General features: G+C 42.3%; 1 protein-coding gene across 6 annotated transcripts in view; it reads right to left on the reverse strand.

Annotated features, from left to right (window-relative positions):
- The window catches only part of ADGRA1 (adhesion G protein-coupled receptor A1), a 314,608-nt gene that overhangs the window by 40,618 nt on the left and 256,745 nt on the right, over positions 1-17,245 (reverse strand). For all 6 annotated transcript variants that reach the window (XM_033149325.1, XM_033149326.1, XM_033149327.1 and 3 more), the window contains one exon: positions 15,527-15,650. In XM_033149325.1, the coding sequence (XP_033005216.1) occupies positions 15,527-15,650 (124 nt within the window). The remainder of the gene's footprint in view (positions 1-15,526; positions 15,651-17,245) is intronic.

Consider the following 17,245-nt stretch of genomic DNA (forward strand, 5'->3'; position numbering starts at 1 on the left):
CAAACACACACACATATATACAAGCATTCTAGAACGTTTGCAAAGTGAAATGATTTTGTGGTAGCTTTAATAACTTATTTGCTTTTCCCTGATTCATAATTGCCCATACCTGAGAAAATAAGTAAGGTTTTTATCAAACAGAATACACAAAATGAGCAAAGTTTCGTTAGGCATTTTCTTATGGAGAAGGGCAAGTACAAGCTCAGCTTGGGACACTTAAAAAATTATGTAATTATTACTTTATTGGAGGTTTCCCAGCTTAACAGTCAGATAAAGTTTCAGAGGTCACATGCAACCCATGTTGATGGCTCGTAATACTTTTCTCGTAAATGACATCTCTTTCTGCATATGCAACCTGCACAGGCCCTTTTCTTGCTGTGTTCTGTCACAGAGAAAATGAAAGGTTGGGTGGACACAGCAGATAATGCTCCCCCAGGACCCTGTGGATAAACCCACGAGAGGGCTATCCCCCTTTGTGGAGGATAATAGATTTTACAACCACTCAGAAACATGACTGTGCAAACGGTACTCCCTTCATGGGCACAGTTCATGTTTGAATTTAAGCCTCTTGAATTAAACCTGAATTGATTCGCTAAGCTTTGCTGGCAAGCGGATAATAGACCTGCTACTGTTTTGCTAATTATGCTGCATGTAATGCAAATTAAATGTATAGGGTCAATGAAAAAGCAAGCTCCTTCTGTAGTTTTATACTATTAACATTCAATTTAGCCTGGTGGAAAGATTGGAGTGGCACATCCTAAATCTTTCCCAGGCCTACACAGCAACAAATTACCAACCAAAACTATTGGTCTGGTACATGGCCTTTGCTGCCCAGTTCATTGACTCTTCTCCACTTTCACCAGGGTGGACAAAAATCAATGATATATATTTTTAGTTATTAAAAACTACATGTTGGTGGGGTTCAGTCGTGTCCAACTCTTCGTGACCCCATGGACCAGAGCACGGCAGACATGCCTATCTTTCACTGCCTCCCGCAGTTTGGTCAGACTCATGTTGGTGGCTTCAAGAACACTGTCCAACCATCTCATCCTCTGTCATCCCATTCCAGGGAGTCTTCTCTTCTCATGAGGTGGCCAAAGTACTGGAGCCTCAACTTCAGGATCTGTCCTTCTAGTGAGCACTCAGGGCTGATTTCTTTAAGAATGGGTAGGTTTGATCTTCTTGCAGTCCATGGGGCTCTCAAGAGTCTCCTCCAGCACCATAATTCAAAAGCATAAATTCTTCAGCGATCAGTCTTCTTTATGGTCCAGCTCTCACTTCCATACATTACTACTGGGAAAACCATAGCTTTAACTATACGGACCTTTGTCGGCAAGGTGATGTCTCTGCTTTTTAAGATGCTGTCTAGGTTTGTCATTGCTTTCCTCCCAAGAGGAAACTACATGTTGTTATTTAAATCATATTTTGTATTATTTAAATCATATTTTGGAATATTTCAGTCCCATAAAATGCCTTTAAAATAATATTTTTTAAATAATTTATTTATTGATACTTATTCAGTGATATGCAAAAATACATACCCATTGCAAAGTATCTTTTTATAATATACTAGTGTAAAAAAGGCAGAAAGGAGAAAAGACAAGCTTAAAGAAATAGAAAGCGAGAGAAGAGAAAGAGTGAAGAAAGATTAGAGAAAGATAAAGCAGAATAAAAGGACTTCCAGCTGTCTGTCACGCAGCTAAATATAGTATTCACACCTTAAGATCCAACCATTCTGTCTTATATAAACCTGTATTTTTTCAGTCTTCAAATCCAGATATTACAAGTTCATTTTCTCTTTCATGCAGAAAGTCCACAATAAATTTCCAATCCTTAATAAACGTCAGTAATGATTGTTCTCTAATTAAGCACTTCAACTTTGCAATCTCACCTAAATAATCTACATTAACATATCTGAATGAAAGAGTAACATGCAAGAGTCTACAACACCCATATCAAACATACTGAGTTAAAGTCTGGTTTTCTATGTAAAAGAATGAATAGGAGGCAGGGGGACATGACTTTTGAATGTGAAGCTGGCACAAAAATTAGGCTGGTCCAAAATGGTTCCCTCTCAAATTTTGCCACCACTTCTGCAGAGTCACTTTGGGGATTTTCAGACATGTGTGGTAGAGCCAGAGGAAACTTGCTAGCCACTGAAGACCACATTTATTTATTTCTTTTTCTTCACCCAGAGGGCCCTTTACCATGATGCTACATCATCATGTAATATCATGGCAAGTTATCATTTGGGTAAAGAAAAAGCTAATAAAAATATTGGTTGGTAGCAGCTGCCAGGCAAAGCAATTACAGGAGCAGGACCAACTGCTATAAAAAAAAGGGTGAGATGGGAAACATTTTGGCAGATTAATTAATAATAATTGTGGTAAATTTCTGTAGCAAGTATGTTGAAGACCTTAGGTGACTAAAAAAACACAACATGGTAACTATGGTTGTAAAGCCACAAACTTGGTTACAGAAGAACCTGCTGGATGCAGGTTAGCAGCCTATCTAGGCCAGCATCTTGTTCTCAGAGTGTCCAACCAGATGGAAAACACACAAGCAAGCCCTGAGCACAGTAGCATTCTCATCTCCTATGGTTTCCAGCAACTGGCATTCAGAAGCATACTGCCTCCAGTGGTACCCCAAACTGCAGAACTGTGCCCAGTTCTGGGCAGCACAGTCTAGGAATGTGTGCAGATGAGGATGACCAAGATGGTAAAGGGTCTGGAAGCCAAGCCTTGTGGGCCATGGTTGAGAGAGATGGGTATGTTTATCCTGGATTTTTTTTAAAGACTGAAATATGACAGTGACATGATATCCATCTTCAAATATCTCAAGCTTGTTTTCCGCTGCTCCAGAGGGTAGGCCCCAAACCAATGGATTCAAATTACAAGAAAGGAGATTCCCACTAAAGATCAGGAAGAACTTTCTGGTAGAGCTTTTATGACAGTGGAATGGACTCCATTAGAAGGTGGCGGAGGTTTTCAGACAGAGGTTGGATGGCCACCTCTCAGGGAGTCTTTAGCTGTGATTCTGGCATTGCGGGGAGTTGGACCAGATATCCATTGGAGTCCCTTCCGAGTATACAGTTCTATTAGTCTAACAATGGAGGCAGCACATCAGTAACCAATCCCTCTATTATACAACTCTATAGATTTAAAAAGCTTCGTCATCCAAAATCGCAAACAGCATTAAACATTGTCAGTAGGAGGAACTTCAGAACCCTAAAAGCTGCCAGTGTTAAAAATAAATAAAACAGATAAATTCCACCAGAAAAACATGGGGGGGGGATGTCGGCACCTGGTTAATTCCCCCCTTAAATTTCAACAGATGTGAATTCGGGGGGGGGGGGGTCCTTAACTTGACAATTGCTACTGTAAGCAGATATAAATTATATTGTACAAAAGGCAATGTAAGCAGCACGATCAGATATTTTGGAATATGCTGCTGGGTAGTAAAAAGGGTCTATGTAGCTGGCAAATGGATACACTTTAATTGCAAATGTATGAATTATAAAGCCAGAAACTTGATTTGAGCCACTGATTTAAACTGGCACATTTCCTCGGTGAATTAAATTGCCTTGTTTTAAATCCTACTATCTCTGACTCCCACTTGTTCAGAGTCTGGTGAAAGAAGGGAAAGCACGAGATAAGCCAGTAAGGTTTTATGAAGAAATGGCAGGCAGAGCACTGATCAGAAGAGAAAGCTTCCAACAAGTAACAAAGACAAAAAGAGAGCAGCTGAGCAGCAGGGGAGCTGTCCAGGAGGCAGCTAAAACTAGGAACAAGCCTAGTTTTAACAGTCACTTCCAGGAAGCAGCTGGAGCATTAATGCACACAACATAGCTGGCCCATCTTTATGTCCTAAATTCTGATTTTTAGAGTGATATGGTTTGAAAACACATGTAACTTTGAAAAGTATTGAGGAAGAGCTCAATAACACAAATCTATGATATGGACTTGCTAGTGTTCTGTTAAGTTTTCTCCTTTTTTGGGGGGGGGAAGGGGTGTGAGGCAGATATTTTGTTAGAGATCAGCACAAAGTTCACACACTGGGTCAGCTTATTCATAATAGCCCTGCTCCCTCCCCATGGCAAAACACATGGAATTTCCATGGTGGGAAAAGAAATGGAAACAAATGAATGAGAATAATACTGTACTGTCAGCTGGTATATGTTCCTAACTTGTGGCTAATGCTGCCTAGAGTTATTTGATGTACAGCTTGCAGCAAGAACAGAATCACGAGTGGCAGTGAAAGCTCTATGATGCGTCTAGTCAGTGATGCTCTTTTGAAAGAGGGAAGTTGACATTGGTTAGGACAAATACTTCATTCCCTGCCATAGGGTGTCCATTGGAATAAGGGTAGAAAGAATCTGGCCCTCCACATCTCCCATCATCCCTGATCATTCGGTGATGCTGACTGGGTCTGGTGAAAGTTCTGGAGGCCCAGAGGCTCCCCAGCCCTCCATAAGAACATTCATGGATTCTATAAAAGTGCCATGATGAAACAAATGTTTGATAACTTCCAGGTTCAGAGGCAGTATGATGGGGACAAACAATGAGGAATAGTTATTATTGCTTTCCTGCCTTATGGCTTCCAAATGGTATATAGATTCTGTGGATAGCTGAACTCTAGACAAGATAGGTGGACAGATCCAGCAAAGCTCCTATGTTCATTCTACCTATTAAAGCATGCAAACGTATGGCTATTGTCTGCTTTCATGCTTAACAAACAAATGAACATGTTTATCCTACCCAACCTCTCATCTCCAAGGATACCTCAAGACTGCTCACAGATATGCTCCAAATTCAATTTGAAACTTACAAATACATATAATTGAAACAGCATTACTGAAACCTAACCCATAAAATAGGACTTTAATCACACATGCCTCCAAAAGCCAATATAGTATCAATTCTAATTTCTTATTTTTAAGGACAAGCTATTTGCTGATGCCTAGTACCGCAACACATCAAGCTCTTGTGAAATAAGAAAAAAAAGCCTATGGGGTAGACAATATGTCTAGCTGTCAGAGTTGGGTTGAAACTAGTTTAACCAGGAGATTGCCTACAGTGTCTGTACTGTACTACTTCCAAAAACAAGCCAAAGCTTATAGATATGGACAGGGGCATAGCTAGCTGCTCCAGCACCCGGAGCAGCGGGGCGGGGTGAGCCACCCAGGGGGGTGGTGCAGCGATCCGCACAGGGGGGTGCCGCAGTGAGCTGCCCACGGAGTCCGCCTGGTGGACGCAAGCCCCACACTGCCATTTCAGGCAGTGTGGGGCCCCGAGCCACCACATCACTCCCAGAAGAGACACATTTCAGGCCAGGCCCCGCAGTAAGTGCCACCCCCCGTGGTGTGCCATTTTGTCACTGCCCCCTCACCCCCACTTCTTACACCCCTGGATATGGAGCTTGATGCTTGAATCAACCCCACCATTCACCTATCAAGGATAGTGAGTGTATATGCTAAGTTTGCCTTTGTGCTTCTTCCTGCCTCTCTCCCCCCCCCCCCCGCTGCCTTTTCCCAATCTGTATGGTATGAAAGGAAACCGTGTACTGCCAGGTGCTTTCAGTTTTTCACTCGCTGCAAAATGAGGTGGTGGTCGGATATTTTGGTTGTTCTGCATTACTGCACAGTTCTGCTGTGAGTTTTATGCAATTGCACAATTCTCATGGGACTTTAATCGTACGAAACAATCTGTAGAGAAGAATTTTCCACAAGGGTGGCAGATAAACTACTGCAAAAACAAAAAATATAAAAATATGCCAGTGGCCTGTTCAGAATGAGGTGATTCATTGCTACAGTTCAGTTCTGTTTGGGAGTGATTTGAAAAACAGAAAATGGTTAAGCCCCAGTGCAGAGCAAACTCTTGCAAATTAAAACCGCGATCCAGCAGAAATAAAAGTGTCAGGCAGACAAGCCCTATGGCATGTACTGCCTCAGACCACTGGCCCATCTAGCTTGGTATTGTCTTCAGTGACTGGCAGTAGCTTTCTGGAATTTCAGACAGATGTCTTTCCTAGCCATAGCTGGAGATACTTGGGATCAAACCTGGGAACATCTGAATGCAAAGCAGTGGCTGTACCACTGTGCTATAGCCCTTCCCAATATATTTCCCTATGTGAAATCTCGTTGCTTAATAAATCATCACAGAAAGCTAGTGGGTGTAATATGTATAATCAAGTGGTAGAGCTTTTCCAATAGCATACCACTTTGGGCTATAGGTAAAGGGATTCCACAGCACATGGTCCTCCATGAAAAAAAGCTCCTTGCATGTAGGAAACCTGCATGTGATTACAAGGATCCAGTCTGCTTTCCTCCTCAACAGTTTGTTTTTGAAGAGTGATGATGGGAGTGTAAGACTTAATTTGATCCAGGACTCAGGGCTTATCCACACTTAGCTTTCCCCCCACTCTTTCCAGTCACAGGTCCATGCTTAAAAACCCTGTGTTCAGGCATGTAAAAAATCTGCTCTTTAGCGCTCAGTCAGAGCAAATGTCAATTCAGGTTTTCCATGGATTAACACGGACATGAAGCCTTAAAGCGTGGATTCTGCCTGGAAAGAGTGGAGGGAAGTTAAGTGTGGATAAAAGCCCCTCAGTCCCGAAAGGAGACTGGTGCTTCCAAATTCAGTAGCAGTAGTAAGTCCGAAAGGACTTAACCCTGAATGGAAACTGTAGTTTTCAATCCAGTAACAGCACCAGCTCCAAAAACAACAACAACAAAAAGGGTTAAGGTGGACAGGCATACCTATGAGTATCTGAGGAATACAGGACTTATTTCAGTTTTGTCAGATTTTAGACCTCCAAATCTATTCGCGATTCCAGAGAACATATTTTATTTACTTATTTATTTACTTACTAGTTACTTCTCAAGGGAAGACAATGGGGGAGGGGAGAAGAATGCATCTGATAATACATCAATCTAACATAACACTTACGAAAAAACAAACAACACACCTGCCCTATATCATTAACTATACTTAAATAATAAACAAAAAATGCATGCACACACTAATTAGCAGATAAACAATTATTTTTCCCCTTTAGCCTCCCCCCCCCACAAAAAAGGTCTAGTGTCAGGCCAGCTGTTTCAAATCCGTGCTGGGTGGGTCTTGTATCCCTCTCCAGGGATGTTCAGACATCTCTCTCCTCCCTTCAACACTGAGCAGTAGCAAGGCAAAGCAGGAAGATGATAGCAAAAGTTTTGCCTGCTTTGCAGTTGGTCTTGCTACTGCTGGTGGAGGTGGAGTTGCAGCACAGAAGCATTCCTGCCTGGCAATTTATCTTTCCACCTTCTGTCAAGGCCAGCAGAGGCTTCAATGTTTCTGAGCAAGTGTAGGTTGCCTTTCCTTGAGTACTATACAGCGGTACCTCGGTTTACGAACAGCCCTGTTAACGAACTATTCGGTTTATGAACTCCACAAAACCCGGAAGTAGTGTCCTGGTTTGTGAACTTTACCTCGGTCTACGAACGGAAGCTGAACGGTGGAAGGGCACTGATGGCGGGAGGCCTCATTAGGGAAAGCACACCTCTGTTAAAGAACGGATTTGGTTTAAGAACAGACCTCAGGAAAGGATTAAGTTTGTAAACTGAGGTACCACTGTACTGAATGGGTTCAAGTAAGAATACCTATCTGAACTTTACAAACAGGGGAAAAAAGATTTATAATCCAGGTTTGAAGTGCATGGCTGCTTTAACACTAATGTGATACTTGCAGGAAGTCTCAGTGGGTTGAGTTCTTGTACAAATAATAAGTGTGAGAGAGAAAAAGTAAGTTCCCTCTTAATAGGTCATGGCAGGCAGATCTGTGTGGGACTGGAGTGCTGAAGTGTCTGAAATCTGAACATAGCACACGTACCAACAACCAAAGGATAATGTGATAAGCAAGCACAATACACACCCTAGTAAAGTCAACAGCAAATCTCCCATTGATTCTAACACCATGTGTTTTAAAAGAAAGTTATGAGAAGGAGCATTATTTGAGCATGCCTTTAAAATCCGTTCACCATCTTCAGAGACAGCTTAAGGACTATGTGATGTGGCAGTTGCTATGGTAATGACTGGTTTCATTATTGATTACCCAAATAAAAACTTGTGTAAACCTACATAACATGCTGGCATGTAATGCTCTCTTGGGGAACCTTAAGTTGTACTTCTTTTCCTTAGTCAATTTTTCCTCCCTCCCTCCCTCTCTCCCTTTCCTTCTCTGCATTTCTATTTCAGGGTTTTCTTTGGCTATGAAAGATATGTGTGAACACCGTGGTAGTGAAGTATCCACATTATCTTCTGCAGATCAACACATACCGGTACATTTCACGAGGACCTTTCATCTTTCCCCCAGCTATTGCTCTACTTCCTGGGATTTTTTTTTATTTTCTCAATACAAAGTTGCTATTGCTGGGTAGATGAAGTTTCACCTACAGCAAGCACTTCCATTCCAGTTGCAGGTGCTGTATAGCTGCATGAATGTTGCAGGCAGCTATTGGCCGGTGCCCATACCGTTTCTACTGTTCCGTGACACACTCTCTGTGTCCATGCCTGTATCACTTTCTTAAAGTTTCTTTAAAACTTATTTTTATATACCCAGTATATGAAGAGTATATGCCCAGGGTATATGTCCAGGATATGAAGAGAGCTTCCCAAAGTACTACCTGAGAAGGAGTATTTATCCTGCTTTTTAAAATTGAATACAAGACAAAAATGATTAATGCCACCAAATATAGCCTCTGTTGTAAAACTCTGCCCTGCTATTTTGCCAGCTTTAAAAATATATATTTAATTTTGTGCCATGTGTTCTTTTTGCTATTTTTTTTAAGTGGGTATATGAAGCTATGTTAGTCATGTGACTGCACATTCAGATCAGCTTTTGGCATTTAGTTGCAACTGCCTGAAAATCTGTGTTTGTTGTGACTGGGTGCAAAAATCTCATCTGTGCTCAGTTCAGCATGAACAGTCAGAGCAGTCACATAAGCAGCTTAGCCTGTGGCAGAGCTGTTTAAAGTCAGCATAGGCTTTCGAAAAATGAAAAGGGAAGGAAAGGAAAGGAAAGGAAAGGAAAGGAAAGGAAAGGAAAGGAAAGGAAAGGAAAGGAAAGGAAAGGAAAGGTGACTGCCACAGGACCATATGTTTGCCAAGGAGCAAAACCTGGCCACGATTCTTTTTTAATCTGGTTCCTTGACAAACCCCCCCCCCCCAATTTGGGGGAGGCCCTCAAATTTTCATTAGCATATTAATGCAGTTACTTGCAATCTGTAAGGTAACCCACCAGACTCTGATTTGAAAAGCTTTTGTGCCCTTGTGATTGCCTAGTTGCAGCTGCCCTAAAAACTACCCTGTTATCCCTCCTTGCAAAGCTACAGATAAAGAGAACAACGATTAGATTTGCCCCTAATTAACAGGCACCAGTGTATGTATTAATAGATATATATCTCTGAATAGTGAAAAGAAATATGTCAGATAATAACATTCAACGTTTCGCCAATATCAAGGCTTTGCATTTTCTACATTAGTAGATAAGCCTGTGATATTTTAGTGCGCTATCTTACAAAGACGGGAGACTTGCCATATATGTCTCAGTTTAAGGTCACAGCAAGCAAATGCCAATGGTTAAGGGAACTGTAGAGCAATAATTTGCATGTTTATAAGTGGGAAGAGAGATGAAAGTAACCTGTGTTGACCATGGCTCATCATAGGCTAATGTACCAGATTATTTATCTTGGGTTGTATTAAACTAAATTCTACTCAAAGTAGATGTAGTGAAATTAATAAACTTAAGGCAGTCATGCTATTTGATTTCAACGGGTCTATTCTGAGTAAGGCTAGCATTGGCTACAACCCCTATTATTTATTTGTTCAATTTATTAGTTGTATTTTATCAGTCATTATCCCAGGGTGGTATATAACACTTAAAATAACACACTGAATAAAACCACTTAAACATTAAATCAGCACATAAAAAAACCTAATCTTATACAGCTGAACCACAGCAATACATCTGATTGTGAACCACATCAAAGGTGACCATCGTGATTGTAACAACTGCTGTGGAATCTCCCTGCTGAGTACTGTGAGGAAAGCCTTTGACCATGCAGTTCTCAACAGATTACTCACTGACAGGGTCTATCCTGAGTCACAACATGGTTTTAGAGCTCAGAGGTCAACAGTCAACATGATTTTCTCACTGCACCAGCTGCAGGAGAAATGCAGGGAGCAGAGACACCCCTTTTACATTGCCTTCATAGACCTGATGAAGGCCTTTGACCCTGTTAGCAGAAAATGACTCCTTACACTGCTCAACAAGAAAGGATGCCCATCTAAGCTCCACAAGATGATTGTGTCCTTCCATGAGTACATGCATGGCACTGTCCAGTATGATGATTCATCCTCAAAAGATTTCCCTATAAAGAACAGTGTGAAACAGGGCTGTGTTCTTGCTCCATCTTTTCTTCTCCCTGTTGGTCTCCTATGCCTTCACCTCAACAGAAGCCAGTGTGTACTTCCATTCAAGGAGTGACCGGGGGGGGGGGTCTGTTCAACCTGACACATCTCTACACCAAGACAAAGGTGTGGCAGGTTTTTATCCAAGATATGTTGTCTGCAGATGATGCAGCCCTTGACAGCACACTCTGAGGAAGCTCTATAGAGACTCACCAACCGTTTTGTCCAAGACTGCAAGAAGTGCAGCCTGATGAAACCCAATATCCTGGATCAGCATGTCACCAGCACTCCACACATCAGCATTGGTGACCACATACTTGAGGTGGTAGAGCATTTTGGCTACCTGGGCTCCATCATAACCAGCAACCTTTCCATCAACACTGAGTTGGACAAACATCTTGGCAAGGCAGCTATGGCAATGGCTTACTTTTCCAAAAGGGTTCGGGAGAATGGGATGCTAATGACCAATATCAAGATGAAGGTCCATCAGGCTTGTGTGTTGAGTATGCTGCTTTATGGAAGCGAGTCATGGACAATTTACACCTGCCAGGAGCAATGCCTTAACGCATTCCAAATGTATGATCAGGATGATTTGGGGCATCACATGGCAGGACAGAGTCTCAAACTAAGATGTGCTCTTGCAAGCCCACATTCCCAGCATGCTAACACTTCTGTCTTAGCGACGCCCACGCTGGCCCAGTCATGTCTACAGAATGGAAGATGGCAAAATCCCCATGGACTCGGTACTGGGAGCTGCTTTCAAGCACCAGGCCTGTTGACAGACCAACTCTGCATTACAAATGTGACATGAAGGCTAGCAACATTAACCCCATTGTATGGGAATCCCTTGCAGACGACTGCAGTGCCTGGAGACAGACAGGCAGATCATGTATCCACAGCAGTAACCAGGGGAGGAATGACTGCTGGGAGGAGTGCAGAAAGAATAAATGCCATGGTGCATTTGCAGCAGCAAAACTAGAAGCCTTCATCTGTTTCACCTACAATAAAAGATGTCTCACCCTTCTTGGTCTCTACAGCCACAGCAGGCACTGAAACTCTCCAATGGTTTGACTTTACCACTGCTCCATGGTCTCCCAAAACAGGTGGATGCCAGCAACCACTTTCTTCACTTCCCTACTGCACACAGATATATCTCAGCACATATATACACTGAAAAACACATTTATATAAAACACTAAATATTCTATAGTAACATTTAAATTGGGGTGGGAAATCTGTATCAGTCCAAAGCCTGCGTTCTCTTTTAAGCTTAAAAAAGTTGTCTTCAGAATGAATGTATGCATAATATTGTGTGTTAGCGTTATAGCTATATAGACTTGTATCATAGATAAATGAGAGTTCATTCACACTCTCACTACCAGTGGCCTAGATCTGAAGACAACTGCCTATTTGACAAAAGGAAACGCATTTCAGAAATTAGAGGGGGCAATCCTGAAACCATTATATAGTACTGGGATATGGCATTATTAAATATTTCTACTGAAGGACATTCTGCAGCAAAACAAGCAATGTTTGCTGAAGAAGATTCCAGATAAACAATCACATTACTACGTGGTCATGGCAACCACCCTAGACATGCCCTGGTTGATAAAGGATGATGTTCAGGCCCAATTCAAGACCCACCTCTGTCACCAGCATCTGATATGCACAAGGCAAGGTTGAGTGATATGTACGTTTCCAAACTCCTCAGAAAGTCCTTTATCACACCTCTGATCATCTTAGTGATGCTGTAATCCAAAGCTTAAACTATAGTATAAAGGTAAAGGTAAAGGGACCCCTGACCGTTAGGTCCAGTTGCGGACAACTCTGGGGTTGCGGCACTCATCTCGCTCTATAGGCCAAGGGAGCCGGCGTTTGGCCGCAGACAGCTTCCAGGTCATGTGGCCAGCATGACTAAGCCGCTTCTGGTAAACCAGCGCAGCGCACAGAAACGCCGTTTACCTTCCCGCCGGAGCGGTACCTATTTATCTACTTGCACTTTGACGTGCTTTCAAACTGCTAGGTGGGCAGGAGCTGGGACTGAACAACGGGAGCTCACCCCGTCGTGGGAATTCGAACTGCAGACCTTCCAATCAGCAAGCCCTAGGCTCTGTGGTTTATACCACAGCGCCACCCGCATCCTTAGTATACAGACGTCCAAGTTACAAATAAAAGACCTCACACAGCCCCGCCCATATCTTCAACCAAATTATTTTCAATGTAAACAGCCCTGCTGGATTAGACCAGAGGCCATTTAGTTCACAATCCTTTTTCTCATGGTTGACAGCCAGATGCTTCCAAAAATCCCACAGTCAGGGTGTGGTGGCAATAACACTCTCTCAGCAAGTGGTATTTGGAGGGGGACACAGAACCATAATGGCTACTAGCTGTTGACAAGACCTAACTTTTATGAATTTGTAATCCCCCTTTCAAGCCATCTAAGCTACTGACCACCACCTCTTGCAGCAGTGCATTCCATCCATTTCATTATACACCAGCTGAACAAACTACGAAGCACTCCTAACTTCCCCACCCCTGCCCACACCAGTCCTTACTGGCTCCACCACACAAGGTACCAAGGCAAAAGGTGGGGAGGCCGGCAGATTGCTGCACCAGACACACTGATCTATCCCGATGGCATCACCTGAGGCTCAGTTGCAGAAGGAGTCTGCATTATTCTGTTAGCTTCTATTGCCTGTACTGAATCTGCTTTTCATTTTCACTGAGAGAGATAAAAACTTGCCCCATCTTCTTTTGCTGTATCATGCATGACTTTATAAATCACTTATTGTGTCCTGTTCCCTTGGTGTGGGTGTGGGTGGGTGTATATACATGCACCCCCCCTTAAATTCCCACCAAAGCTTTAGTCTTTCCTCACAGGCAGATGCTTCAGCCCCCTGATCTGCACCTGAAGCTGGGCAGTCAGAATTGTACAATGTACTTCAAATGTCCCCGGACCATATCTAGTACATTACTAAGCAATCTCTTCCTAGGGATCCCTAGCCATGGCTCTGCTCCCTCAGGGTTCATGATGCAATGTGTGTCCCAGCCTTCTTTTCTAATTGCTTCCTGCTTCTTCCCACAGCCATCGTCCTCCCACAGATAGCCACAAAGCACATGCAATTTTTGCAAAGTACATTTCTTCACCACCACACTCTTGCCTGGCAGGAGCAAAATGAATCAGGGAGTAGGGAACACTGAATTCAGTGTGTTTTAGGCCGGGTACACACCACATACATTTCAAGCACACACACACTGATCATAGAATCTATAGTTTGTCCAGTGCTGGGAATTATAGCTTTGTGAGGGGTAAACCGTTTCTATGTGTGTGTGATTTAAATGTATAATGTGTACACAGCCTTGCTCTTGGGATTTTAACTTTCTCCTAGGGCTTAGGGTTGCAGTTTAAGAGACTGAGCTGCAATACAGGAAGCCTCCGAGGTTAACTCTCGTCTCTGCCAGGAAGCCACTAGGTAGCTTTACAAGTTACACACACCTGCAACATGGACCTGATAATATTGACCTTATGTAAAGGGTTACTGAGAACTTTATTGACAAGTATCTAGCAATGCAATCCTACACATGTCCCACCCTCCATTTGGGCCTACTCCCTAGTAAATGCATTTAGGATTTATCTAATTTTTAAATATTAATGGTATACTGATTTTTAAGTGGGGGGGGGGGGAATCTTCTCAAAGTGGTTTGCAAGCCACATATCAAACAAGCAATGAAATAGAACCATAAAAATCACAAAAAATCCAAACAATATTTCCAAAAATTCCAAATAAACCATTAAAAGCCAAGAGGATAAAGGCTAATTCCACACAAGATAACATCAGGTCAAGTCAGTTGCTAAAGACAGCGGTAAAGAGGGAGGTCTTTGAGGCCTGCTTAGAGCCTGCAAGGGATGGGCTCGTCCAATGTCCCATGAAACTGCATTCAACAATTGTGGTGCCACCACTGAAGAGTCCCTGTTCTCAGGCCATTCCACCTGAAAGATATTCATAAGAATATGACCAGACCATATTGAGTGCCTTAGTCCCATCGCTCTCTGACTCTGTATCAAAGTTGGTGCAGGAGTGACCTCATCTGCAAAATGTACAGCTCAAGGCTTCCTCAGAGTGAGCCACTGAGGGTTCTAGGCAGTAGAGGCTGGTGTCCATTGGGACTAGTAGGGTGGAAAGCAAGGAGACTAACAGTAGGTGAAGGCAGAGATCGTAATAGCCACAGCTACCCTATGACTGGTTGTAAGTAAGAAGGCAGACAAGTCATGGGATACTTCCCACTCTCCATAATGGACCAGTCTCCAATAGCTCTAGGGTCTCTTTCCGTGGGTCAATACCTAGGAAACCTTTATCAATCCATGGATGGCTTAGGAGACCCTTTCTATCCTAAAGCTCTATATGATTGATTGGAGAGTGGGGGAGGTAAGAAGAAACACTATGAAACTCACTTTAAAAAAATGTAGTCTCATTTCAAAATCTCTCTGAAACCCAGCAGCAAACTCCAGCTTCTGCACTTTCACTTAATTCAAGGCACAGTCTATTTTTAAAACAAGATGCCCCAAAGTGTACTTAATAATAAACACACATTAGAGTGCTGATGACATAATTTAAAAGGCTTAGAAATACTCAACAAAGAAAGCCGCTCTTAAATCTTGATCTCAAAGAGATCTACAAATAATAAACAACTCTCAGTATATTTCTAAAGTGAAAGGGGGGGGGAGGAGGAGAATCACTTCTAAATTACAACAATGCAGAAAGAAGTTAATAGACTTGAGAGAGAGAATCCTGAACATTTTTGTTAAGTCCCACTGAAAACAGTATGATTTACTTTCAAGTAAACATGGTTAGGAACGAGCTGTTCAACAGTTCCCCGTGCCTAGAAAGACAGATCAGATCTCCTGGTTGCACTGTGGCCCTTTAGTATTAAGAAAAATCTCTACATTTTCCAAACAAACAGCAGTTGAAGATCAATGCATCCATCCATACACATGAAGAACACTTAAGGTCATCAATATGTGCAATTCAGTTTTTGTTCCATTATAAAATAAATGCTAATTATAATGCATGCACTCACCGCTTGACAGATAATTGGGTATTTTACACGATTTATTCCACCAGCAAAAACAGCAAAAGTGAGAGCAGAATGGAAACAGAAGTTGAGAAGCATGTGCCAGCCTTTCCTGCTGATTCGAATTGTGCTGTTTGAAGTTAACAAAAACAAAGTCATATAACTGTTGTGAAAAGCACCACATAAATCATAACAACACAATGAATGTACAGCCCTGAATTCCAACCCACGAGTCCTTCAGGTGACCAGAGGAGCTTGGGGTTGTTTCAGAAATTGCAGTGTTTGAGCCTCAACCTCTTTCTTGGGTCACTTTCTCTGAGTTATTTCATTGAATTCTTAACACCACTGCCCTTTCAATACATCCAGTTACAGGTGGGTAGCCGTGTTGGTCTGCCATAGTCGAAACAAAATAGGAAATTCTTTCCAGTAGCACCTTAGAGACACTTCTGAAGAAGTGTGCATGCACACGAAAGCTCATACCAAGAACAAACTCAGTTGGTCTCTAAGGTGCTACTGGAAAGAATTTCCTATTTTGTTTCTTTCAATACATGTTAACAGCCATGCTATTACCTAACTCCATGATCCAGTTATCCTGCAATGACTCAGATGCAAGTGAAATCATTTGTTTAACCAGGGGCTACAGGGGCAGGCGGGCTGGCTCTCTCTATCTCTTTGTTTTCTTATTTTAGCATTCAATTAGCCCTTTGAATGTGTAAACAAAACAAAGCCCAAAGCAACTTTGAGTGAGGTTGTTATGCAAAGAAGCTTTCAGAAAGATGTACTACCTACAAAACAAGGATTGCGGTTTTTGCATTAGGCTTAATTAACAACAAAGTCAACATTTATTTGGCTGTTGCCTTTCTGTCCCACTTTCCCTCCAAGGAGCTCTGGGCAGTGGGGTTCTCAAGCAATCTGTTACCAAAGCTGGCTCTTGTGGCCGTTCAGCTTCAGAACTGGAACAGGCAATGTATCTCTACGGCATTCTCTGAACTAAGCCATGTGCTATAGGAAACAAACGGATTCTCAAGCCAAGTACTCATGTTTACTCCAGTGGCATGCAATTCCTTCTCACAAAACCCTAGAATCTGGAATGACCCAATGAAGCAGAATGTTGGAAGGTTCAGGACAGACAAAAGGAAGTGCTTTTTCATGCAGCACATGGTTGAATTAGGGAATTCAACTCTGATGGCTTTAAAAGGGGGTTAGATGAATTACAGTAATGAAGAATAAGGCTACCAAGGGCGACTAGCCATGATGCTAGTGTATTACTTCTTGATTGTGCGCTTCACATAGGGATCTGGTTGGGCATTATGACAAGAGGATGCTAGACTAAATGATTTGGATTGATCTCTCAGAGTTCTTCTAATGTTCTTAAGGGAGAAGCAGCATAACTCATTCTTTGCAGCCTACTGAGAGGCCCTGACAGCACAGGAAGGAGACCTACTACTCTGCTCGCATACCACAAAGGTTGCATACTGGGCCTTATTCTAGAGCATAGGCAATGGAGGAAGTAGCTTGATAAACAGACATATTGATTGAGCTCTTCAGTGCATATTGCACACTACCGTATGCTAGAGGAGTATGAAACACCCAATTAATCAAGCATAGACAAAACCAAGCAAGCAATACATCAGTTATTGCTGATTTATGTTTATAGAGTACAATAAAACAGCATTTCTATGCCAATTACTTACAGCCAATCACATAAAATGACACCCATACACA

The sequence above is a fragment of the Lacerta agilis genome, chromosome 5 (genome assembly GCF_009819535.1).
Source record: "Lacerta agilis isolate rLacAgi1 chromosome 5, rLacAgi1.pri, whole genome shotgun sequence".
NCBI classification, from domain to species: Eukaryota; Metazoa; Chordata; class Lepidosauria; order Squamata; family Lacertidae; genus Lacerta; species Lacerta agilis.